The sequence below is a fragment of the Onychomys torridus genome, chromosome 12, assembly GCF_903995425.1.
Source record: "Onychomys torridus chromosome 12, mOncTor1.1, whole genome shotgun sequence".
Lineage (NCBI taxonomy): Eukaryota > Metazoa > Chordata > Mammalia > Rodentia > Cricetidae > Onychomys > Onychomys torridus.
In genome coordinates this window covers 24,595,156-24,616,769 of record NC_050454.1, presented here as the reverse complement: position 1 = coordinate 24,616,769, position 21,614 = coordinate 24,595,156, and the positions used below count along the sequence as shown (strand labels likewise).

At 37.5% G+C, this 21,614-nt stretch overlaps 1 protein-coding gene across 1 annotated transcript; it reads right to left on the bottom strand.

The window, feature by feature from the left end:
• Nucleotides 1–797: 797 nt before the first annotated feature.
• Nucleotides 798–11,176, bottom strand: LOC118594280 (cell surface glycoprotein CD200 receptor 2-like). The gene is made up of 5 exons (XM_036204115.1): nt 11,113–11,176; nt 6,750–6,896; nt 4,778–5,095; nt 4,421–4,669; nt 798–919 (listed from the first exon to the last, which is right to left on the bottom strand). The coding sequence occupies exons 1-5, from the start codon at nt 11,174–11,176 to the stop codon at nt 798–800; spliced, it is 900 nt and encodes a 299-aa protein (XP_036060008.1).
• Between the last annotated feature and the right edge of the window lie 10,438 nt (nt 11,177–21,614).

The window sequence follows — 21,614 nt, the reverse complement described above, 5'->3', positions numbered from 1 at the left end:
AAAAGATAACTGTCCAAAAGCAAGCAAAGAAAGAAAACCAGATAGTGGCTGACTTGAAGGTGTTCCTCTCGTGGCATCTGACAGTGCAACATTTATGATCATGTAAACTGAACCAACAAAGAGGAAGTTGATGGAAGCCATTCCTGGAGGACTTGGGTGAAGGAAATCCACCCAGCAGTGTTGTTCACATTTGCTAAGCCATCTTCCTCTTTGGCGTGAGAAGCAGGGACGGGAGAGAGCATGTGGTCATTGATAGCACGTGTGGTGGTGAGCACCAAGCTTCTGCCTGTACATTCATGCTGCGTGACTGCCAGCTGTCACAGGTCTTCTAGCAAACATGGAGACATCGGGAACAGGTAGGCTGGGTGTCAACTAGAAAGTGACTGCAATGAGCTGTTTTCTTGTGTTGTGTCACCAGACTAATAGGCTTCAGAAATCTAGATTTTCATTTTCTAGAAATAAACAAAAACAACAAAAAATATGATTAAGCAGGAATGAACAGAAACCCCCAGAAGTCAAGAAACTTGCAAATTAACTCATAAAGTTCCAGCAACTTCATTTCTACCACTGATTCCTGAAAGAGAGGGCCAGCTAAGTCCCTGCTCAGTTAGATCTGCAGCAAGGCAGACCTGTTGTCAGAGCTGTGGGCTCCATTGTTTAAAACAGCCAGATGCTGAAGAAGGGTTGAGGGAACAACCTTGATGGGGCCATATAACATACTTTCCCAGTCCACTGTGAGCTCAAATTCATGGCAATGTTTTCTTTCTAATGAGTCTTAACATTTCAGTTTTCTGTTCCTACCTGAAGTAATTTCTCTTCTGGAAGAAGACAAATCCCACGATGAGCAAAATGATTCCCCAAAGGGAAAGTTTCACATAGAGAATGATCAGCAAGGAATGCAGTGGCATGCTGGTGACACCTTTAATATAGGCAAGGGTAAAAATTCAGGTCAGGTCAATCATAGTCCCAATCCAGAAATTAGAGGAAACAGCTTTAGAATCACTTACAGTATTCCTAAACTTTTAGAGATGTCAAAATGAGAAAACCTTACCAATTATAATTCAAATACCGCTCATATATCATTTCTGAATGAAGTTTACAAATCAAGTCCAGCTTTTATGCTTGACAGTCACTAACAAATGCAAAAGTGAATAAATAAACACTAACATTGTTAATGCTTCCCAGTTATTTAAGGAAAGGTTTCCATGCAAACTTTATTATTATGAAACTATAATTGCATCATTTCCATCCATTCCTCTTTCTTCCTCCAACCTCGTCCATTTGTCCCCACCTCCCAATGCTCCCTTTCAAATTCCTAACCTCTTCTAAATTGTTATTGTTGCATATTTATATTTAATGTGTAAATACAGTCTACTGAGTCCATTCAGTGTTGTTTGCATGTACATGATTTCAGGACTGACCACTTGGTATTAGATAATGGATTAGGGAATCATTCCTGATGGAAGACTACTTCCCCCACTCTTAGTACCTTTTAGTTGACTAAAGTTCTTTGTCTAAGGGTGAGGCCTCATGAGAGTCCCCCTTCTATGTCTGCAGATCTACTGCTGGTTTATTTGTTCAGGTTTTGTTTAGACAGCCATATAATAGAAGTTTCATGGCTGAAGCTTCCCAGTCATTTTTCAGGAGACACAATATTATATTCCTGGTTCTATGGCTCTTCTAATGTTTCTGCCTCCTCTTCTACAATGCTCCCTGAACATTAGGTGTAGGAATTGTGTTGTAGATGTATCCATGGGGGCTGGACATCACATGATCAGTGTTCTCTGCATTTTGACCATTTGTGGAGTTATATAATGATTTCTGTCTGTTACAGAAAGAAGCTGCTTCTTTGACAAGGGTTAAGAGCCACACTTATTGGTGAACATATGTATATTTAGAATTTAGATAGGTATTTTGCTTATTTAGTTAAGGGTTGTAGAAGGTTCATTTCTAAGATCAATGACCTCACTAACCTTGAGTAGTTGGCTAGGATTCCAATAACAGGCATGACTGTCCTCCTATTGAGTGGGACCTTGAATATAATTGGATAGCTATTGGTTGCTACCCAGATATGATTGCCACTATTGAACCTTAGGGACCAGCCTTGCTTGTCATTGTTGTGGTTCATAAGCTTCAAAGTTAGATGGTACTACCAGTTGCTTCCCTCTTGAGGAAGCTTTCACACCTTTGGTTGCTGTGGGATAATGCTTTTGTACACTGGTTTAATATAACACTGATTGGTCAGTAGCTAGGCAGGAAGTACAGGCAGGATAAGCAGACAAGGAGAATACTGGAAAGAGGAAAGCTGAGTCAGGAGATGCCAGCCCACCATCTAGGGAGCAGCATGGCTCACAGGTAAAGCCACGGAACATGTGGTGACATACAGATTAACAGAAATGGGCTGAGTTTAAGTGTAAAAGCTAGTCAGTAGTAAGCTTGCACTACTGGCTGGGCAGTTTTAATTAATATAAGCCTCTGTGTGTTTACTTGGGTCTGAGCTGCTAGGGACTGTGCAGGACACAGGAAAACCTTCAGCTACATTTGATGACTACGAAAGTTAATCCTCAGAGAGGAAATTTTCAGGTCATATCCAGCTTAGATCCTGAGTCCTCTGTCTGAAGTGCATCTCATGCAAATCTTAGTCTTTTGAAAGGCATTATTCTTTTTTTATTTAAAAAATTTCTTTCCGAATTTTATACAATGTATTTTGATTATATTTACCTGCATCTTCTCCTTGTGACTCCTACCAGATTCACACCACACTTTGTTAACCCATTAACTTTGTGTCTTTTTTTAATATCCCAGGGAGGTTGTATTGTTGTATTCCAGATGACTTACAAGACATCAAAGTGTTAGGTGAGGATGACATGCTCTAAATATCTGAAGAATCAGAAAGGTTACTCAGCACTAGCTCTGGGTCTGGGAGAGATGAGATTAGGAAAGTGCCTTGCTGGCCTAGATAAAAGAAGTTAAGGGATAAGAAGTTTTCAGACAAAAGGAGTAACATGAAAAAAAACCATCTGAGAATGAATGGACCTGAATCCTGTTGGGAACACAGAAAGTGAAATGTGGAGATCAGATCTGGGATCAGAATCTAATTACAGATGTGTATGTCAGATGGTGAGTCAGACTTGGGAAATGTAGAATTGAACAACATAGTTCTTACTCTTGAGGAACTTCTTATACTTGAGGCAGAGTAGTTTTTCAGATACAATAAGAAATAAAAAATCAGTGTGGTGTCTCACACCTTTAATCCCAGCATTGGGAGGGGAGAGAGGTGGATCTCTCTGAGTTCCAGACCACCCTGGTCTACATTGTGAGTTACAGGACTGCCAAGGCAAGGTAGTGAGATCCTATCTCAAACAAACAGACAAAAAAAAAGAATTTTAAAAATAAAAAAGAAATACATAGATGGTCTTTGTTCATCTCCTGGAACACAGCTCCTAGAAAAGTTGTCACCATAATAAAAGTATCTTTGGTATGCCAGTAAAATGATAGGTGTCTAGAAGCTCTTAGCTTCATGGTGGAGATTATCACCAGAAAGACTAAACTGTGCTTAGAAAGTTGGGACTTGGAGCCAGAGACTACCACCATCGCCACCACTGAACCTCTTGTGAAGGAAGAGTGGCTAGAGATTGAGTTCATCACCAATGATCAATGATTAGCCATCATGACCATGTAACAAAATCATATTAGCAATCATAAACATTACTGTTTGAAAAGCATCTGTATGGGGAATTAGAAGAACAGAAATTCTTGAGATAGCATGAAGCTCTATGCCCCTTCTTCCATAGAGGGCCCTATGAATATATTCTGTTTGTCTGTCCCCATGTAACAATCCTTATAGTAAACCAATAAGAGTAAGCAAAATGCATCCTCAGTTCTGTGAACCATTTTAACAAATCACCGAACCTGATATATAGATTGTGGAAACATCCTGAATTTATAGTTAGTTTATAAAAACTGCAGGAGATAGATAACTGAAAAATTGTTACTAGTGTCTAAAGTGGGTCTGTTGTCCTACTTAGCTTAACTGTATACTTGACACAGCTTAAAGCCATGCAAGAGATACCAATTAGGTGCCATCCATCACTAGACATGTGAGAGAGGTAGATAGATAGTTACATAGATAAGTAGAAAGATATAGATAGATAGATAGATAGATAGATAGATAGATAGATAGATAGATAGATAGGTGATTGGGATATATAGACAGTTTAGTATGGGTCAGAGTAGCTAGCAAGCAGCATTCATCCATGGTTTCTGCATCAAGATTCTGCTTGAGTTGTCTTGACTTTCCTCTTTACTCCCTTAAGAGCCCTTTGGTCAATTTATCACAAACAGGATGAACTTCAAATATTTATCTTTCATGGAAGAATGAGTTAAATATCAATTTTTTTAAGAAAAATCATGTACTCACCTTGATTCAGTTGTATGGACAGAATCTTGTTGCCAGTAGAATGGGTGACAGAGCAGAGCACAGCACGCACTTTCTTATGATCCCACTGGCATGTGCTCCTAACAGTCACAGTGCCATTGCTGTGTGATTCATTCATAGTTTTACAGTCCCCATCTGGAGTCCAGAAGATCTGAGCAGCCGGCTTGCCTGCAGTTGCCTCACAAACTGCAGTTCTATTCTCTCCTGGAAACAGGGTTACTGCAGGAGGTACTGTGGAGATAGAAGGCAAAAAAGATTCAGTCTTGTCACAAATGATGAAAGTATTCATTTCTATCTAAAATCTGGTGAAACACCACAGTAGATAAACTTGTTGCTTACCTAGCACTTTGAGGTTCCATCTTTCATAGGAATTCCCACCAGGTGTTTCTATTTCACATGAATAATGCCCATCATGATCGAGGGCCACTGCAGTGATCTGAAGGTTAGGATTCTGGTCAGGTGTGGAGGTCCAGGTGATTGTCCTGTCTGTACAGTTGGTTTCACTGGTGTCCTTGGTTTCTACTCTGTAGGATATTTTGCAGGGAGGCTGGCCTCTGAGGGTTATTACCCATGTTATTAGTACTGCTTTTGTTGGTGGAACAGGAGGGCAGCACAGCAGAGTCTTTGTACCCATCTGTACAAATTTCGTAATATTAACTGGAGAAACACATGCACATGCAGAGAGAGACATACAGACACACAGACAGAGAGAAAGAGACGTTAATAAAGGACTTGGCATGTTCAATTTATCTATAGTAGATTACATAAAGTTGTATTAGTTGAATGACTTTTATTTGGGCAAAAATATCCTAAAAAGTGTGTAAATAATAAATTATAATTCACAAAATATGCATCATTTTTAAAACAAATTCAAATACTAACCAATTGTGTCCTCTCATATACATTTCTGGTGGATCAGTGTGTATTGTAAAGTATTTGAAGTTAACATAACAGTTTTGCTATCTAGAGACAGACTCTTGTTTAGCAGTCTTTGAACTAAGATCAAGCAAGACAGACATAAAAACACAGTAAAATTACATCAAATTACAAAAATAGTGTTCTAAGTCTAATATTTTGATGGTAGACAATATTGGTGTCATCGTACGATTTATGCTCCTCAAGAAACAAAATAAAATAATCATGTGATTATCTCCTCTTAAGCTTTGATAAGTAGTAATATAATCAGCAAACCTTCTTCTAAGGATAGAGATAAGCATTAATGTGCAAAATGTAAAGACACTGTCATTAAAAGTAACTCATAGCCTTTACATTAAACTAGTCAGAAATTATTTTATTTATAGGTTATAAACAAATGAAATCAATTGAATTTTAAATATTGTGTAACTTTCCCAGCCTGACAATCTCATGAAGAATAAAAATAATAATCAGTAGGCAGAAGATACTTAGAGATATTTACTTCTAGTGAGAACATATGAATGCTTTTAAAAACATGAAAAATTCATAATTTTACTGAAAATATATAAAATTATCAAATATAATACATATGTTCTCCTTCCTTCCTATTAGAAAAATATAAATTCATAGACAGCTCAGCCATTAATTTTGCCCATAGATTTTGTTTCTGTATTCTATGTTTATGTATTCCATTGTGCTCATCTGTAGAAAGTTTAACTTAAACCCCAGCATCTGCAAGCTTCTCCTACTTAGAATCTTACGCAATCCATACATTGGCAAAAGACACCATGACTGATAAGAGTTTACTGGAGGATGTTTATTCAGTCAAAACATCTGTTCCAACTCACCTGTGACAAATGTGGGTGTCAGGACAACCTCACTTTAACATAGTCAGAAACAGTTATATGAAGGAGAAATTCATTGTATGAAGAGTCTTGGCTTTGCTAAAATCTCTCCCCTTTCTTGTTATTGAGTCACTTACCTCCTCTAGGCACACAAGCAAGCCTCACATTTTATGGCCAAATAAAGGACATATAACAAGATAACAAAAAATGGAGACTTTAAATCCATTGGGGTGATTTGAATGGGAATGGCCCCCATAGGCTCAAGTATCTGGATGCTAAATTACAAGGGAGTAGAACTGTTGTAAAAGATTAGAAGGATTAGGAGGTGTGGCTTTATTAGAGTGGGTGTGTCCTTGTTGGAGGAAATGTGTCAACAGGAGTGGGCTTTGAAGTTTCAAAATCCCTTGCCAGGCCCAAGACAGCACTTAGACCTCTAGATACTCCTACTAAGAGAAAGGCTGGAATACTGCACCCAGGGTACCAGCTACTTTTCTAACCAAGACCCATATCCATCTCTTCTATGATGGCCACTATATATGGAAAAATATTACCATCTGGGGAAGGTGATTCCTGAAGCTGAACATCCAGTGGCACCTGCAGCTGATCATCCAATGGCTCCTGCACCTGATAATCCCATGGCTTAGGTGGCTGATAACCCCCTGGCTCCTGCACCTTTCCCTTACTTGAACAACTTGAATCTAGAAAATATTTAACAAAGAGAAAATCTATTTTATATATTCATATAGAGTAAAAGCCTTCTTTCTCAATGAAGTCTTATTCAACATAATAGATAACCATTAACCTTGACTAAAATTACCCACCAAAAACACTATAGAACATTAGATTTTTTGATATCTGGGGATAAAAGTATATTAGTATCTTGACATTCACATTTATGTGGTATTGATTGACATTTTCTTATTTATAAGACAACTCATTTATGTAGTGATACTTTATCTATGTCCTTGCATAAAGTTATCTGAGGATTAGAGGAAAAATTCATTAAATTTAAAAATAAAATACTATATTAAACATAGAAGTTATGGTAGCCCACACCTTTAATTCTATCATTCAAGAGGCAGGGATCTCTCTGGATCTCTGTGACTTTAAGGCCACACTGGGAACAGAGCCAGGCCTGGGGGTACATGCCTTAAATTCCAACACAAGCTAACCATGGAGGTCTGGAGGTCTGTACAGACAGACAGGAAGTGACACAGCTAGACAGGAAGAGGAAGTGATGTAGCCTGACAGAGAGAGCAAATGATATAGCAGAACAGAAAGGCATATAGGCATGTGTATACAGGAAGTAGGTCTTTTGAAGACTGAGGTGTCGGTGAGGTGAGCTTAGCTTGTGGCTTTTCCTATTCCTTTGATCTCTCAGGCTTTAACCCCAATTTCTGGCTCCAAGCTTATTATTAACAAGACCTTTAGCAATTCATCTACACATTGGACCAAAAATGTTTTACAAGGGAACCCTTCCATTTCTCCATGTCCTAATCACATCCCCAGGTATGGCCTTAGTCAATGCGAAGGTCCTTATCCAAGACGATCTCGTAAAACTTTTCCATATACCTCACTCTAATTAATTTTATTCAATCATGTGGTAAGCATCTCACCAAGACAATGTAGAGCTGTTTTTCAGTGAATTTAGAACCAAAATTTAAAATGATTTTTCTGTTAGCTCACTTCCTCCTTGATATTTCCTACTTTGTTATTGGGAACAAAAAGAAAAAATAAAACAGAAATGCAAGGAAGAATTGAAAAGAGAATTCATGTCTACTTTACCTTCTAGTTCCATAGAGATTCCAGTTGGCAATTCTTTCTTTTGCATTCTGTAGAATACTTAGCAATAAGAATAATCTATGCATTATGCAGTTAACTTAGTTTTTGCTGATCTTTGCAGTTACAGCATATGTATTCTCTATTCTAGGAAAACAATGAGGTCATGGCCTCTGCTACTTTAGTGGATATACTGCTACACAGAACTCTACACCCTTTCTACTCTTGTTGGAAATTATCTTTGAGAAATCATTCTTCTTCCTTTCTCAGATGTTTGAGTGTGATGGAAGATGAATTTCAAATTCAATGATAACAGAGTAAAAAAGGTGGTGGCTAATTATATTAATTTTAAATGGAGAAAATTTGAGTTCAAGGAAGGATATCAAGGATAAAGATGGGCATTGTAGAAAGATACACCATCAATTCTCTTCCAAGAACAAATACATACCTAACAACAGAGAGTTAAGATAAGAAGCAAAACCTGTTACAAACTGGTGGAAGAAATAGGTAAATATACTTATTTAGGCTAGAAATTTCAACATCCCTCTATCAGAAAGAGAGAAAACAATAGCCACTAAATCAGGCAAGACATAACCAAGTGTAACAACTCTGTCACCAGCTCAGTATTATTTATGTCTCTACAGGTGACTTCCTATAATAGAATATATATTTTCTCCATGCTCATATGGGGCTTTCATGAACATAGATTATATCCTGAGCCATAAAACACATATTACAATTTTTTTATTTATTTTATGTGCATGGGTATATTGATTGTATGTTTCTATGTGCACCACTTACATGTCTGGTGCCCTCAGAAGCCAGAAGAGGACATTAGATTCCCTGGAACTGGAGTCACAAATAGTTTTGAGCCAACATGTGCATACTGGGAATCAAACCCAAGACCTCTAAAAGGGTAGCCTGTGCTATGAACCACTGATCTATCTTTCTAGCCCAACATATTAACACATTTTAAAGAATGGAATCATACCACAACTACTCCTTGATTATAATGAAATTAAACTAGACATCAGTAACAGTAAATAGACCCCACAAGCATTTGGAGATGATTTTTAAGTAACAATTTAGGTTATAAGTACTCTTAAGGTAATTTTTAAATGAATTTTGAACTAAGTAAAAAAGAAACTATCGTAACTTGTAGAATACTAAAAAGCAATGCTTAGAGGGAAGGTTTTAGCCTTGACTGCTTGTATGAGAAAAGAAAAATTATCTAAAAATCAATCATTTAAACTTAAGCCTCCAGAAACTAGAAAAAGAATAACAAATCAAACACAAAATAAACAGAAGAGAAATTAGAGTCAGAATCAGGAAACACAGGAGAACAGAGAAAACCAGCAAACTAAAGCTGATTCTTTAAAGGGATCAGTAAAGCTGACCATCAACTAGTCTGAAGAGTTACGAAAATTAATCAATTAGCCAAACTAAGAAAAAAAAAAAAAAACAGAAGATATGTGTTACTAAAATCAAATAACAAGAGTGAATTTACTTGAATTTCAATGAACATGAAAAGAATAGTGGGAACTACTATAAAGAATTCTATGACAAGAAATTTGATAATCCAGATGAAACAGACAAAATCTTTGAATGACACAATCTGCCTAAATTTATTCAAAGTGAAACACTGGGGAAGGGAGGGGGAAGAGAGGAGGAGAAGGGAAGAAAGGAAGCAGAGTCTATATGAATAACAGAAAAATTCTTCAGAAACAAAGAATGTTACTAGAAACGTTTGAAATTGTGCAATGTTCATTGTCCTGGTGAAGTATATACCTAGTAACAGAGCTTCAAACCACATGAAGCAACACTTAACTAGATGAAAGCGACACGTAGACGGCTTCACAGTTACAGATGGAGGTTGTGACACCTCTTCCTCAGAAATGAATAGAATAATCAGAACTTTAGAAAGTAGTATAGACATAGAATATATTAATGACTATCGATTATAGTGACCAAAGAGACACATATAAAACAGTTCTAATGTAATAATTCATAGTTTTCAAGTGCTCTAGGTATGTTAATCAAAGGTGATTATGTGCTGGGTCACAAAACAAATCTTTACATTTGGTTAGGGGCCAGCAAGATGGCTCAGCAAGTAAAGACATATGCGACCAAGCCTGAGGACCTGAGTTTGAACCCTGGAACCCACATTTAAAAAAAGAGATAGAGAACAACTCCTACAATTGTCCTATGGCGCCCACATGAATGCTATGACATGGACACACACACAAATTACATACATTAAATACATACATTTATACTTTTTAAAATTTTAAAGAAGGTTAAATTAATTTCATACAAAGGCCTGTCAGGCTTCCTTAATTGATTACTAATGATATACTGGATCTAAGATTTTTATCTTTTTATACGTTTTGAAGTAGTGGGAGATAAACTTATGTTTTTGTATTTGAAGAAAAGTCAATTTACATTCACGTTGGTCAGTCTTCTTAGGAACTGCGGTTCTGCGGAAACAGAACTAAGACTAGAGTCTACACCCTCAGCCAGCAGGCTGGTCTGTCCACTGGGTAACGGTGTTTCATGGACTCTCATCCCTATCTGTCCTTCTCCTTCCATTAATAACTTCCAATAGCTTTACTTTAATGCTGAAGACTCCATAACTAGGACTCCAATCCATGAGCTGAACCGCTTCCAGGCCACCTTGTCCCTCTTTCCCTTCCAACAGAGGACTGTCCCTTCCTGCCTAAGTTCAGTGCCTCCACTTTGCTCTGGATCCCACTGCTTCCATTCTCAGTGGTTTTCCTTCCTTTCTTTCTTTTTTTTTTTTTTTTTTTTTTTTTGGTACATCTCACCCTTAAAGATGGGATGAGCAAGCAAGCTAGTAAAACATTTCTTTTCAGGCCGTCACTCATCTTCAAATTCAAATGATAACAACAGATAGAATAATCTATTCCATGGAATATTTGTATAAAACCTGCTTAGTAAATATAATTCGTTTAAAAGTAACCTACAGAGTGTTAAAGTTGTCCTGTTAGCCTGCAACAAAGGTATATATGACTGTAATCCCAGGAGTCAGAAGGTTGAGGTAGAAGGATTATCATAGTCCTAAATTAGCCTGAGGAATGGTTTCATTTCCTAAAAACCTCAGAATGTCACACTTACCGGGCACCAGAATAGTGATGGTGATCAGTAACCCCAAAGCTGAAGTCCTCCTGAAACCATTCATCTGGAGTGGTTTCTAGTTAAACACAAGTCACCATGAATCTCCGGGTGGACGCAGTGAGCTGTCCCTCGACGTCAGCTGTGCTTGTTCTCAGTTCACCAGATTTAAGGGTGACTTTTCTTCCTCATTTCGCCTCTCTTTATCTTCATCTCCATTCTACAGGCTGCTGGATGATTAAGTCTGCCCAGGAAAAAACAGCAGTAATGTTTTCGGAGTGATAAGGAAGCCAAAGTTTAACTCATTCATTCTCCCACGATGTTCAATGTCCCCCACTTTCACTTCTATCACACTCAGTGTATCTGGTTTATGTTAAGGTCTTTGATCCATTTGGAGTTGAGTTTTGTGCAGGGTGATAGATATGGATCTGTTTGCATTCTCCATGTGCAGAAATCTAGTTTGACCAGCACCATTTGCTGAAAATGCTGTCTTTTTTCCAGTGTGTATTTCTGGCTTCTTTATCAAAACTCAGGTGTCCGTAGGTAAGTACATTATGCATGGATTTTGAATTCAATTCCATTGATCAACATGTCTGTTTTTATGCTAATACCATGTGGTTTTTCTTATTATAGCTTTGTAGTGCAACTTGAAATCAGGAATGGTGATACCTCCTGCAGTTCTTTTATAGTTCAGGATTGTTTTAGCAATCCTGGGTCCTGGGTTTTTTCTTTTTCCATATGAGGCTGAGAATTGACCTTTCAAGCTCTATCAAGAATTGTGTTAGAATTTTGATGAGGATTTCATTGAATCCTTTAGTAGGATGACCTTTTTGCTTTGTTTAAAAAAAGACAACAACAACAAAAAAAAAAAAAACCTTCTGATCCATGAGCATGTGCTATCTTTCATATTCTAATATCTTCTCTTTCTTTTTTCAAATAATTGAATTGTTGTCACATAAGGGTTTCACTTGATGAGTTAGAGTTACCCTAATATACTTTGTATCATTTTAGGCTACTGTGAAGGGTATTGTTTCCATGATTTCTTTCTCAGTACATTTATCATTTGTGTATAGGAGGACTTCTGATTTCCTTCTGAGTTAATCTTGTATCCAGCCACATCACTGAAGGCGTTTATCAGCTGTAGGAGCTCCCTGGTAGAATTTTGGGGGTCACTTATGTATACTATTATATCTTCTGAAAACAAAGATACTTTGAGTTGTTCCTTTCTAATTTGTATCCTCTTGATCTCCTTCAGTTGTCTCATTGCTCTAACTAAGAATTCAGGTACTATATTGAAGAGAGTGGAGAACCTTGTGTTATTATTGACTTTAGTGGAATTGCTTTGAATTTTTCTGCTGAAATTGATGTTGGCTACAGGCTTGCTGTAAACTTCTTCATTATGTTAAGGTTGCCTCTTTAATCCCTAAGATTTCCAGGATTTTATTTTTTTAATAAATATTTTTTCTCAGCCCAATCACAATTTCCCCTCCCTCCCTCCTCTCTTCCCAGGTCCTCTCCCCAGCCTGTCCCCTTCCCCCCACTTCCACTCCTTCTCCTCAATTTCAGAAAAGTGTAGACCTCCCATATATATTAGCCATTCATGGCATATCAAGTTGCAGTAAGACTAGTCACCTCCTCTCCTATTAAGGTTGCATGAGGCAACCCAGTAGGAGGGAAGGGTCCCAAAAACAGGGACCAGAGTCAGAGACAGCCCTTGCTTCCTCTGTTAGAGTCTCACATGAAGACCAAGCAACACAAATGTAACATATGTGAAGAGGGCCTAGGTCAGTCCCATGCAAGTTCTCTGGTTGTTGGTTCACTCTCTGTGAGCTCCTTGAGCCGAGGTTAGTTGATTCTGTGGGTTTTGGTTTTTTTGGTTTTTTTGGTTTTTTTTTTGTGTGTGTGTGTGGTGTCCTTGGCCTCTCTGGCTCCCATAATCCTTCCTCTCCATCTTCCACAGGATTCCCCAGGTCTTCCTAATGTTTGGCTGTGGCTCTGCATCTGTATGAAGCCTAAAATCTGGGCTAGGGAATGACTTATGGGTATAGCAGAATATCATTAGGTTTCATGTCATTCACTTTTCCCTTCTTTTGCCAGTTTGGTTCTATCCTAGGTCTCTAGGCTGTCTAGTTCTGGGTTCTGGCCCTCTATCCTTTGTTAGAGGTGGGATCCCTCTCATAGTATGGGTCTCAAGCTGGACCAGTCAAATTATGTTGGTCACACCCATAATTTCCGCTCTTTCTTTGTCCCAGCATGCCTTGTAGGCAGGGCAAATTTTAGGTCAAAGACTATGTGGCTGGGTTGGTGTCCCAATCACTCCAATGGAAGTCTTCTTGGTTACAGGAGATGGCCAATTCAGGCTCCATATCCCCCATTGCTAGGAGTCTTAGCTAGGATCACCTTCATAGATTCCTGGGAGTTTCCATTCCACTAGGTTTCCAGCTCATCCCAGAAGTGCCCTGACTCCAGTTGTCTATTCCAGTACTCTCTTCCTCCATCCTCCCCCAACCTGATCCTTCCTGTTCCCATGCCTATCCCCTAATCCAGACCTCTTCCCCATCCACTTGTGATGTCTGTTCTATTTGCCCTTCACAGTGAGATTCATGTGTCCCTGCCTTGAACCTTCTTTGCTACATAGCTTCTCTGGGTCTATAGATTGTAGCACAGTTATTCCTTACTTTATGGCTAATATCCACCTATAAGTGAGTACATACCATGTTTGCCTTTCTGGCTCTGGGTTACTTCACTCAGGATCATCTTTTCTAGTTCCATTGGTTTGCTGGAAATTTTCATGATGTTATTGTTTTTACAGATGAATAATGCTCTGTTGTGTATATGTACCATATTTTCTTTCTTCATTCTTCAGCTGATGGACATCCAGGTTGTTTCCAGTTTCTAGCTATCACAAATAAAACTGCTATGAGCATAGTTGGGCAAGTGTGTGGTGGTATTGTGTTCCCCAAAATATTGTGTGTTCCCCGAAATAAACATATCTGGGGTCAGAGAACAGACAGCCACTAGAACAAAGCCAAAAATGGTGGCTAGAAAATGGAAAGAGTAAGCCATAACAGAAGTTGGGCGGTGGTGGTACACACCTTTAATCCCAGCACTTGGGAGGCAGAGCTAGCCGGATCTCTGAGTTCAAGGCCACTTTAGAAACAGCTAAGCATGGTGACCCACGCCTTTAATCCCAGAAACCCAACCTTTAATCCCAGGGAGTGGGAGCAGAAAGAGGAAGGTATATAAGGCGTGAGGACCAGGAACTAAAGGAGAAAAAGCATGTAGTTAAGCATTTGGTTGGTTAAGCGTTCAGGCTTTGGAGCAGCACAGTTCAGCTGAGATTCATGTGGAGGAGGACTCAGAAGCTTCCAGCCTGAGGAAACAGGATCACCTGAGGAACTAGCAAGGTGAGATAGCTGTGGCTTGTTCTGCTTCTCTGATCTTCCAGCAATCACCCCAATAACTGGCCTCAGGTTTGTTTTTACTAATAAGAACTTTTAAGTTTCCTGCTATACAAGTGTCCTTGTGGTATGGTAGAACATCCTTTGGGTTTACATCCAGAAGTGGTATAGTTGGGTCTTGAGGTATGTCAATTCCTTTTTTGACATACTGATTTCTACAGTGTCTATACCAGTTTGAATTCCCAGCAGCAATGGAGGAGTGTTCACCTTGCTACACATATTCTCCAGCATAATTGTGACTTAGGTTATTGATTTTAGCCACTCTGACAGGATGGAATCTCAGAGTTGTTCAGATTTGCATCTCCCTGTGGGCTAAAGATGTTGAACATTTATTTCTTCAAGTGTTTCTCAGTCATTTGAGATTCCTCTATTGACAATTCTCTGTTTAGATCTGTATCCTATTTTTAAATTGGATTATTTTCTTTGTTGATGTGTAGATTCTTGAGCTCTTTATATATTTCGGAGATCAGCTGTCTGTTAGATGTGGGATTGGTGAAGATCTTTTCATATTCTAAAGTCTGTTCTTTCTTTCTTTCCCTTTTTCTTTTCTTTTCTTTTTTTTTTTTTTTTTCAAAACAGGGTTTCCAGCTCTGGCTGTCCTGGAACTCACAATGTAGACCAGGCTGTTCTGGAACTCACAGAGATCTACCTCCCAAGTGCTGAGATTAAAGGTGTGTACCATACCTCCAGAATCTTCAGGACTTTTATAATGAAAGAGCATTGCATTTTGTCAAAGGCCATTTCTGAATCTAATGAGATGTAGTTTTTTTTCTCTCAATTTGTTTATATGGCACATTACATTTATTGATTTTTATATATTGCCCTCATCTCTGAGATGAAGTCTGCTTGATCATGTTGGATGATCTTTTTGATGTGTTCCTGGATTTGGTTTGCCAGTATTTTATTGAGTGTTTTTGCATCTATGTTCATAAGGGAAAATGGTCTGTAATTCTCCTTCTTGATTGGGTCTTATGTGGTGTGGGCATAGCTGTGTCCTCATAAATGAATTGGGCAAGGTTTCTTCTCTTTTGCAGAATAATTTGAGGCGTATTACTGTTAATGCTTCTTTGAAAGTCTGGTAGAATTCCCCACTAAAATCAATGGTGCTGGGTGGTTTTTATTTGTTTGTTTGGGAGATTTTTAATGACTGCTTCCATTAGGAGGAATTAAGGTCTCTTTAAATCATTTATATGATCTTGATTTAACTTTGATAAGTGGTACTTATTAAGAACATTATTTCTTATAGGTTTCCAGTTTGGCAGAGTAGAGGTTTTTAAAGTATGTCATTATGATTCTCAGACCTCCTTCATGTCTGTGATCATGACCTCCTTTTCATTTCTGATTTTGTTAATTTGGATATGTTTTATGCTTTTTAGTTAATCTGGATAAAGGTTTATCAATCTTTTTTGTTTTGTTTTGTTTTGTTTTGTTTTGTTTTGTTTTGTTTTGTTTTTCAGAGACAAGGTTTCTTTGTGTAGCTTTGCACGATTCTTGGAACTCACTCTGCAGCCCAGGCTGGCCTTGAACTCATAGGGATCCACCTGCCTCTGCCTCCCAAGTGCTGGGATTAAAGGCATGCGCTATCACTACCCAGTCAGGTTTATCAATCTTAATGATGTTTTTCAAAGAGCCAAGTCTTTCTTTCATTGATTCTTTGTTTAGTTCTATTTTATTGATTTTCAACTCTCAGTTTTATTATTTCCTGCCCTCTACTCCTCTACAGTTAGCTTGTTTCTTTTTGTTCTAGAGCTTTCAAGTGTGCTGTTAAGTGGCTAATGGGAGATCTCTCTAGATTTTTTTTAATATAGGCACCACTTTTCATTGTGTTCCATTAATTTGGGTATATTGTGTATTCATTTTCATTCATTTCTATAAAATCTTAAATTTCTTCCTTTTTTTTCTGTCTTTACCCATTTTTCATTCAGCAGAGAGTTGATCAGTTTCCATGAGTTTATAAGCTTTCTGTTATTTCTCTACTTGTTGATATTCATGTTTAATCTGTGGTGATCTCACAAGATTCAGAGAGTTATTTCACTTTTCCTGTATCTATTGAGATTTGCTTTGTATCAGAGTATGTGGTCAATTTTGGACAAAGTGCCATGAGGTACTGAGAAGAAGGTATATTCTTTGTGTTTGGGTGAAATCTTCTGTAAATAGCTGTTAGGTCCATTTGGTTTATAATGTCTGTTAGCTCCAGTATTTCTGTTCAGTTTTTGTCTGATGACCAGTTTGTAAGAGTGGTCACTATGTGATTTAAGCTATAGTAATGTTTCTTTTACAAACTTGAATCCCATTATGTTTGGGGGCACAGATGCTAAGAATTGAAATGTTTTCTTAATGGATTTTCCCTTTGATGTGTATGTAGTGTCTTTCCCCATCTCTTTGGATTACTTTTGGTTTGAAGTCTATATAATGTCAGATATTAAAATGACTGTCACCACTTGCTTTGAGGAGAAAAGGTCCACCAGAAAATGGAATGGAGATAAATTCTGTGTTTAAGGAGATAAACAGATTAAGAAATAGGATAAAGGGAGGGTGGCTTCGGGCAAGATCCTACCTAGATACACTTCCAACTTGTGAAAATGAACTAAAGAAAAGCTTAGAACTGGATGTGGTGGGGCACACCTTTAATCCCAGCACAATTTTGTGTTATGATATTGTTACAAGTTTTGGGGGGACAAGGAGTGGAATGTGGTAGTTTGAATGTAATTGGCCCCCATAATCTCAAAGAGAGTGGCATTATTAAGAGGTAGAGTATTGTTGAAGTAGGTGTGGCCTTGTTGGAGGAGGTGTGATAATGTAGGGACAGGCTTTCGGGTCTCCTTTACTAAAGCTTAGCTCAGTGTCATTCAATTTCCTATTGCCTACAAGATGTAGGATTCTCAGTTACTACTCCAGCACCCACATCTGCCTGTATGCCACCATGCTCCCCACCATGATGATAATGGAGTGAAATTCTGAAAGTGTGAGCAAACCAACCAAATTAAATGTATTACTTTATAATAGTTGCCATGGACCTGTTATCTCTTCACAGCAAAAAATAATAATAATAATAATAAAGAAGACAATACCTTTAAGTAATAACAAAAATGATCCAGAATATGCTGAGTAAGATATAACCAATTTCTATGAGAGTAAATTTCCCAGCTGTTGAACTAAGTATTTGTTTCAATTATAATTGATTTCAGTTATGTGCAAAGTAAAATCCCAAATAGCATTGCTGTGAAAAACATAGTTCTCTATCACACAAGACAACAAATGGATGGTTGAGAGCCGGTTGGGTAAATCAATGGTCATCAGGCCCAAGTCCTTCCATTGTTCTCTTTTTCCACTTAATTAGTAGCTTCCATCCTCAGCATTATCCATGTAAAGTAGCTCTGGGACCTCTAGACATCACACCAACACTGCAGTTCCACAGATAACTTGGAAAGCAAAAGAAAATCCTTCCTTTTCTTTAAGGGGTTGTCCTGAAAACATCACACATCTCATTTGCCAGGGCTAATGGTCAGGCTCAGATACAAGGGAAACTGAAAGAGACTATTAGCTATGTCTGTCCTGACAAAATGAGAGGTATGTTATTGAGCAATATATGAGTTACTTATAAAATTGGAGTTGGGTTGTGGAGCAACGTATGAGTTACTTAACACTCAAATGTGCTACCTGATAAGCAACCACAGAAGCTCTGTGACAATGACTGTTCATTTGTCTAGGATCAGTATGGGCTCATGTCTCATGATTTTGATTGAGCTTGCTTAGGGTCTAATGGAAAGCTGACTCCTGGATCCTTGAACTGATCTCAAGAGAGAGATGAATGGCTTGGCTGACATGGATCAGCTGTGTTCTGTTCCCGTCCTCCAGCAGCCTAGGCCTTCCATCTTCCCAAAGAATGGAAAGTAGAAACACTTGGGACCTTTTGAGACCCAAACACAAAATTGAAAAAAATGTCATTTTTTAATCATTTTATTGACCAGAGAAAAACTACTTGGAGTGACTAAAGAGTGCCCATGAACTCTTCAAGGAAGGCCTAGCCTGCTGGAGGGAGACCTTTGATATCTACTTAAAACATGACAAGAGAAGTGGGATGAAAATTTAGTCATGAAGAGAATTGTCTTCCACAAATAGAACAGGGAAGATAGACAATGTACCAAGCTATTTGCCACCTGTCCCTCTATTTCCTAGTGTGTTACAAAATTATGGTGTTAGGTATCTTTCCTTACTAGCTGATTCAAAAGTAAATACTTTAGCAAAATGTTTGAAGAAGTAAAGATAACACTACTTTGCTAGAATTTACAAATTGCTCCTGAAAAAATACAAATAAGAGATTCTATTAATTACTCAGAATATAAAATAGGTCTACAAAAAATTCAGCTCCAAACAGTACAAATTAGGAGAGATCAATTGTGGACTCTTAATGACTTTCAAAAATTGTTGGGAGACATTGCCCATCTACAGGGAGTAACAACTCAAGGACTGGGTAATTTGTTTCAAATCTTAAAAGGTGGCAAGGACTTAAATAATCCAAGAGAATTACCAGCTGAAGATGAGAGAGAATTGGCTTTGATGGAAAAGAAATTACAAGATGCACGTGTGGATCATTTGGATCTGGAGCTTGATTGCATTCTGATTATTTTATGGTCTATGCATTCCCCACAGGGATTTTAATGCAAAGGGAAGATATTATCTTAGAATGGATATTTTTACCACACAGAGTAAAAAATTATAGACATAGGTGGAAAAGGGTCTGAGTTGATTCTAAAAGGAAAATTAAGACTTCATCAATTGACAGGAATGGACCCAACAGAAATTTTAGTACCTTTTACTAATGCTTAAATTTCCTCCTTATGGGCAGGAAATGGACATTGACAAAGAGCTTGCAGTAATTTTTTGGAGATATTAACAACAAATATCCCCAAAGCAAGAGAATTCAGTTTATAAAGAGAACTTACTAGACCCTTCCTCACATTGTACAGGGAACACAAATTTCTGGAGCCCCTACATTGTATACTGATACAAATAAATCAGGAAAGGCAGGTTACAAATCAGAAAATTTGAATAAAGTGGCTCAAAAGTACTTATGATTCTGTTCAAAAGTCAGAATTATATGCTATTCTCATGGTACTAATGGACTGTACAGAACCTCTCAATATAGTCACCAACTTTCAATATGCAGAAAGAGTTGTTTTGCACATTGCAATGTTTTGCACACATCTTGATGAATCAGAATTAACTTCTTTATTTATATGATTACAGGAAACAGTCAAGAATAGGAATAATCTCATATATATATAAACATATCAGATCCCATACTGGTCTGCCAGGCCCTCTCACACAAGTTAATGATTAAATTGATCAGTTATTAACAGGAAATGTGCTGGAGGCCTCAGAATTTCATTTAAAAAAAAAAACACCAAGGGTTTGAAAAAGGATTTTTCTATCACTTGGCAACCAACTAAGAAAATTATAAGAAATGTCCTACTTTTTCCTTGTATAATCAAACCACACTGCATGGAGGAAGTAACCCAAAGGGTACTCAAAGTAATAAAATGTGTCAAATGGATGTGTTTCATTTTGCAGAATTTGGAAAATTAAAATATGTACACCATACCATAGATACATACTCGGGAATTCAATGGGCAACTGCTTTGCGTTCCAAAAAGCCTAATTCTGTAATTGCACATCTATTAGAAGTCATGGCCATTATGGAAATTCCTATACAAATTAAAACTGGCAATTTACCTGCATATGTCTCTAGTAAAATGAAACAGCATTTTTCATATTACAGCATAAAGCCTATACCACACAATCATGCAGGTCAAGCAGTTATAGAAAGATTTAATCAAACTCTAAAAGATATGCTTAACAAAAAGGAAGGGGTAATAAAGACCCCAGGAAGTAGATTGCATAATGCTTTATTAACTTTAAATGTTCTAAATGCTAATGAGAAAGCAATGACAGCTACAGATAAACACTGGATAATAGAAAAAAAAAAAAACTACTGAATTAAATCAGCCTGTATACTTTAAAGATGTGTTGACCTCAGAATGGAAACCAGGATATGTGTTACATTGGGGAAGAGGTTTTGCTTTTGTTTCCACAGGAGAAGAAAAACTATGGATATCATCAAAATTGATAGAGATTAGATTTGAACAAGAGAGACCTCTTGATTAGATTCAATCTAAACTAATTTACAAGACTAACAAGCATTTTTTATTTGATCAGATATAAATTGTCAAAAAAGAAACTCCCCAAAGTTAGGGTTGGGGCAGGGTTTTGTTTTTGTCTTTCCAGGAAAATAAAAACAACTGTCTTGAGGAATTTAAAAAGACTTTTGGATAAATAAACATCCAAAGAAGAAGGGAGAACTACCTAGAAAAAAAATTATCAAGAAAAGGAATAATCTGACGTAATGAAATCTCTGACATCTCCAAAAAGATGATGGGATCCCATAATGATGATTCCACCTGGACTATAGTAATGCCATTAAGCTGACAAACACCACCTATGGATTGGCTTTAGACTACAAACTGCTCAGGACAATTTCAAGGGGGTTATCTGAGATGATCCAGCCTCATAGACAATTCTAGTCAGGACTTGAAACAAGCCCTGCACTTTACCATTGCACAGAGACAGGACAACAAATGATACAACTACCTCTCCCAGGACTTGACAATTAAACCAAAATTTTTTCAGGGTCCACTTAAGATATCATTGTCCCCAAACAGCAGGAAGTAATTTTAAGAACATGACACCTATATTCCCAAGATGTGGGGTGGGCAGGTTTTGATTGTTTAGTGAGTTATGGATATTTGTCATCATTTAGGAGGATTGGTTATAAGTTGTTATTGGTAACAGTCAGGAAAAAAAGCTGAACAAAGGAGATTAGATTCAAGCATCTCCTCAAAAGAAAAAGGTAGGATGTAGAAATAGGATAAAAAGGTAGATTATTGAATCTACTTTTTAAAAGTAACTATTAGTTTTAAATATTTTACATTGACTTGGATTTTTGTATATTGATACAAATTGAAGTTATTTTTGCTATACTAC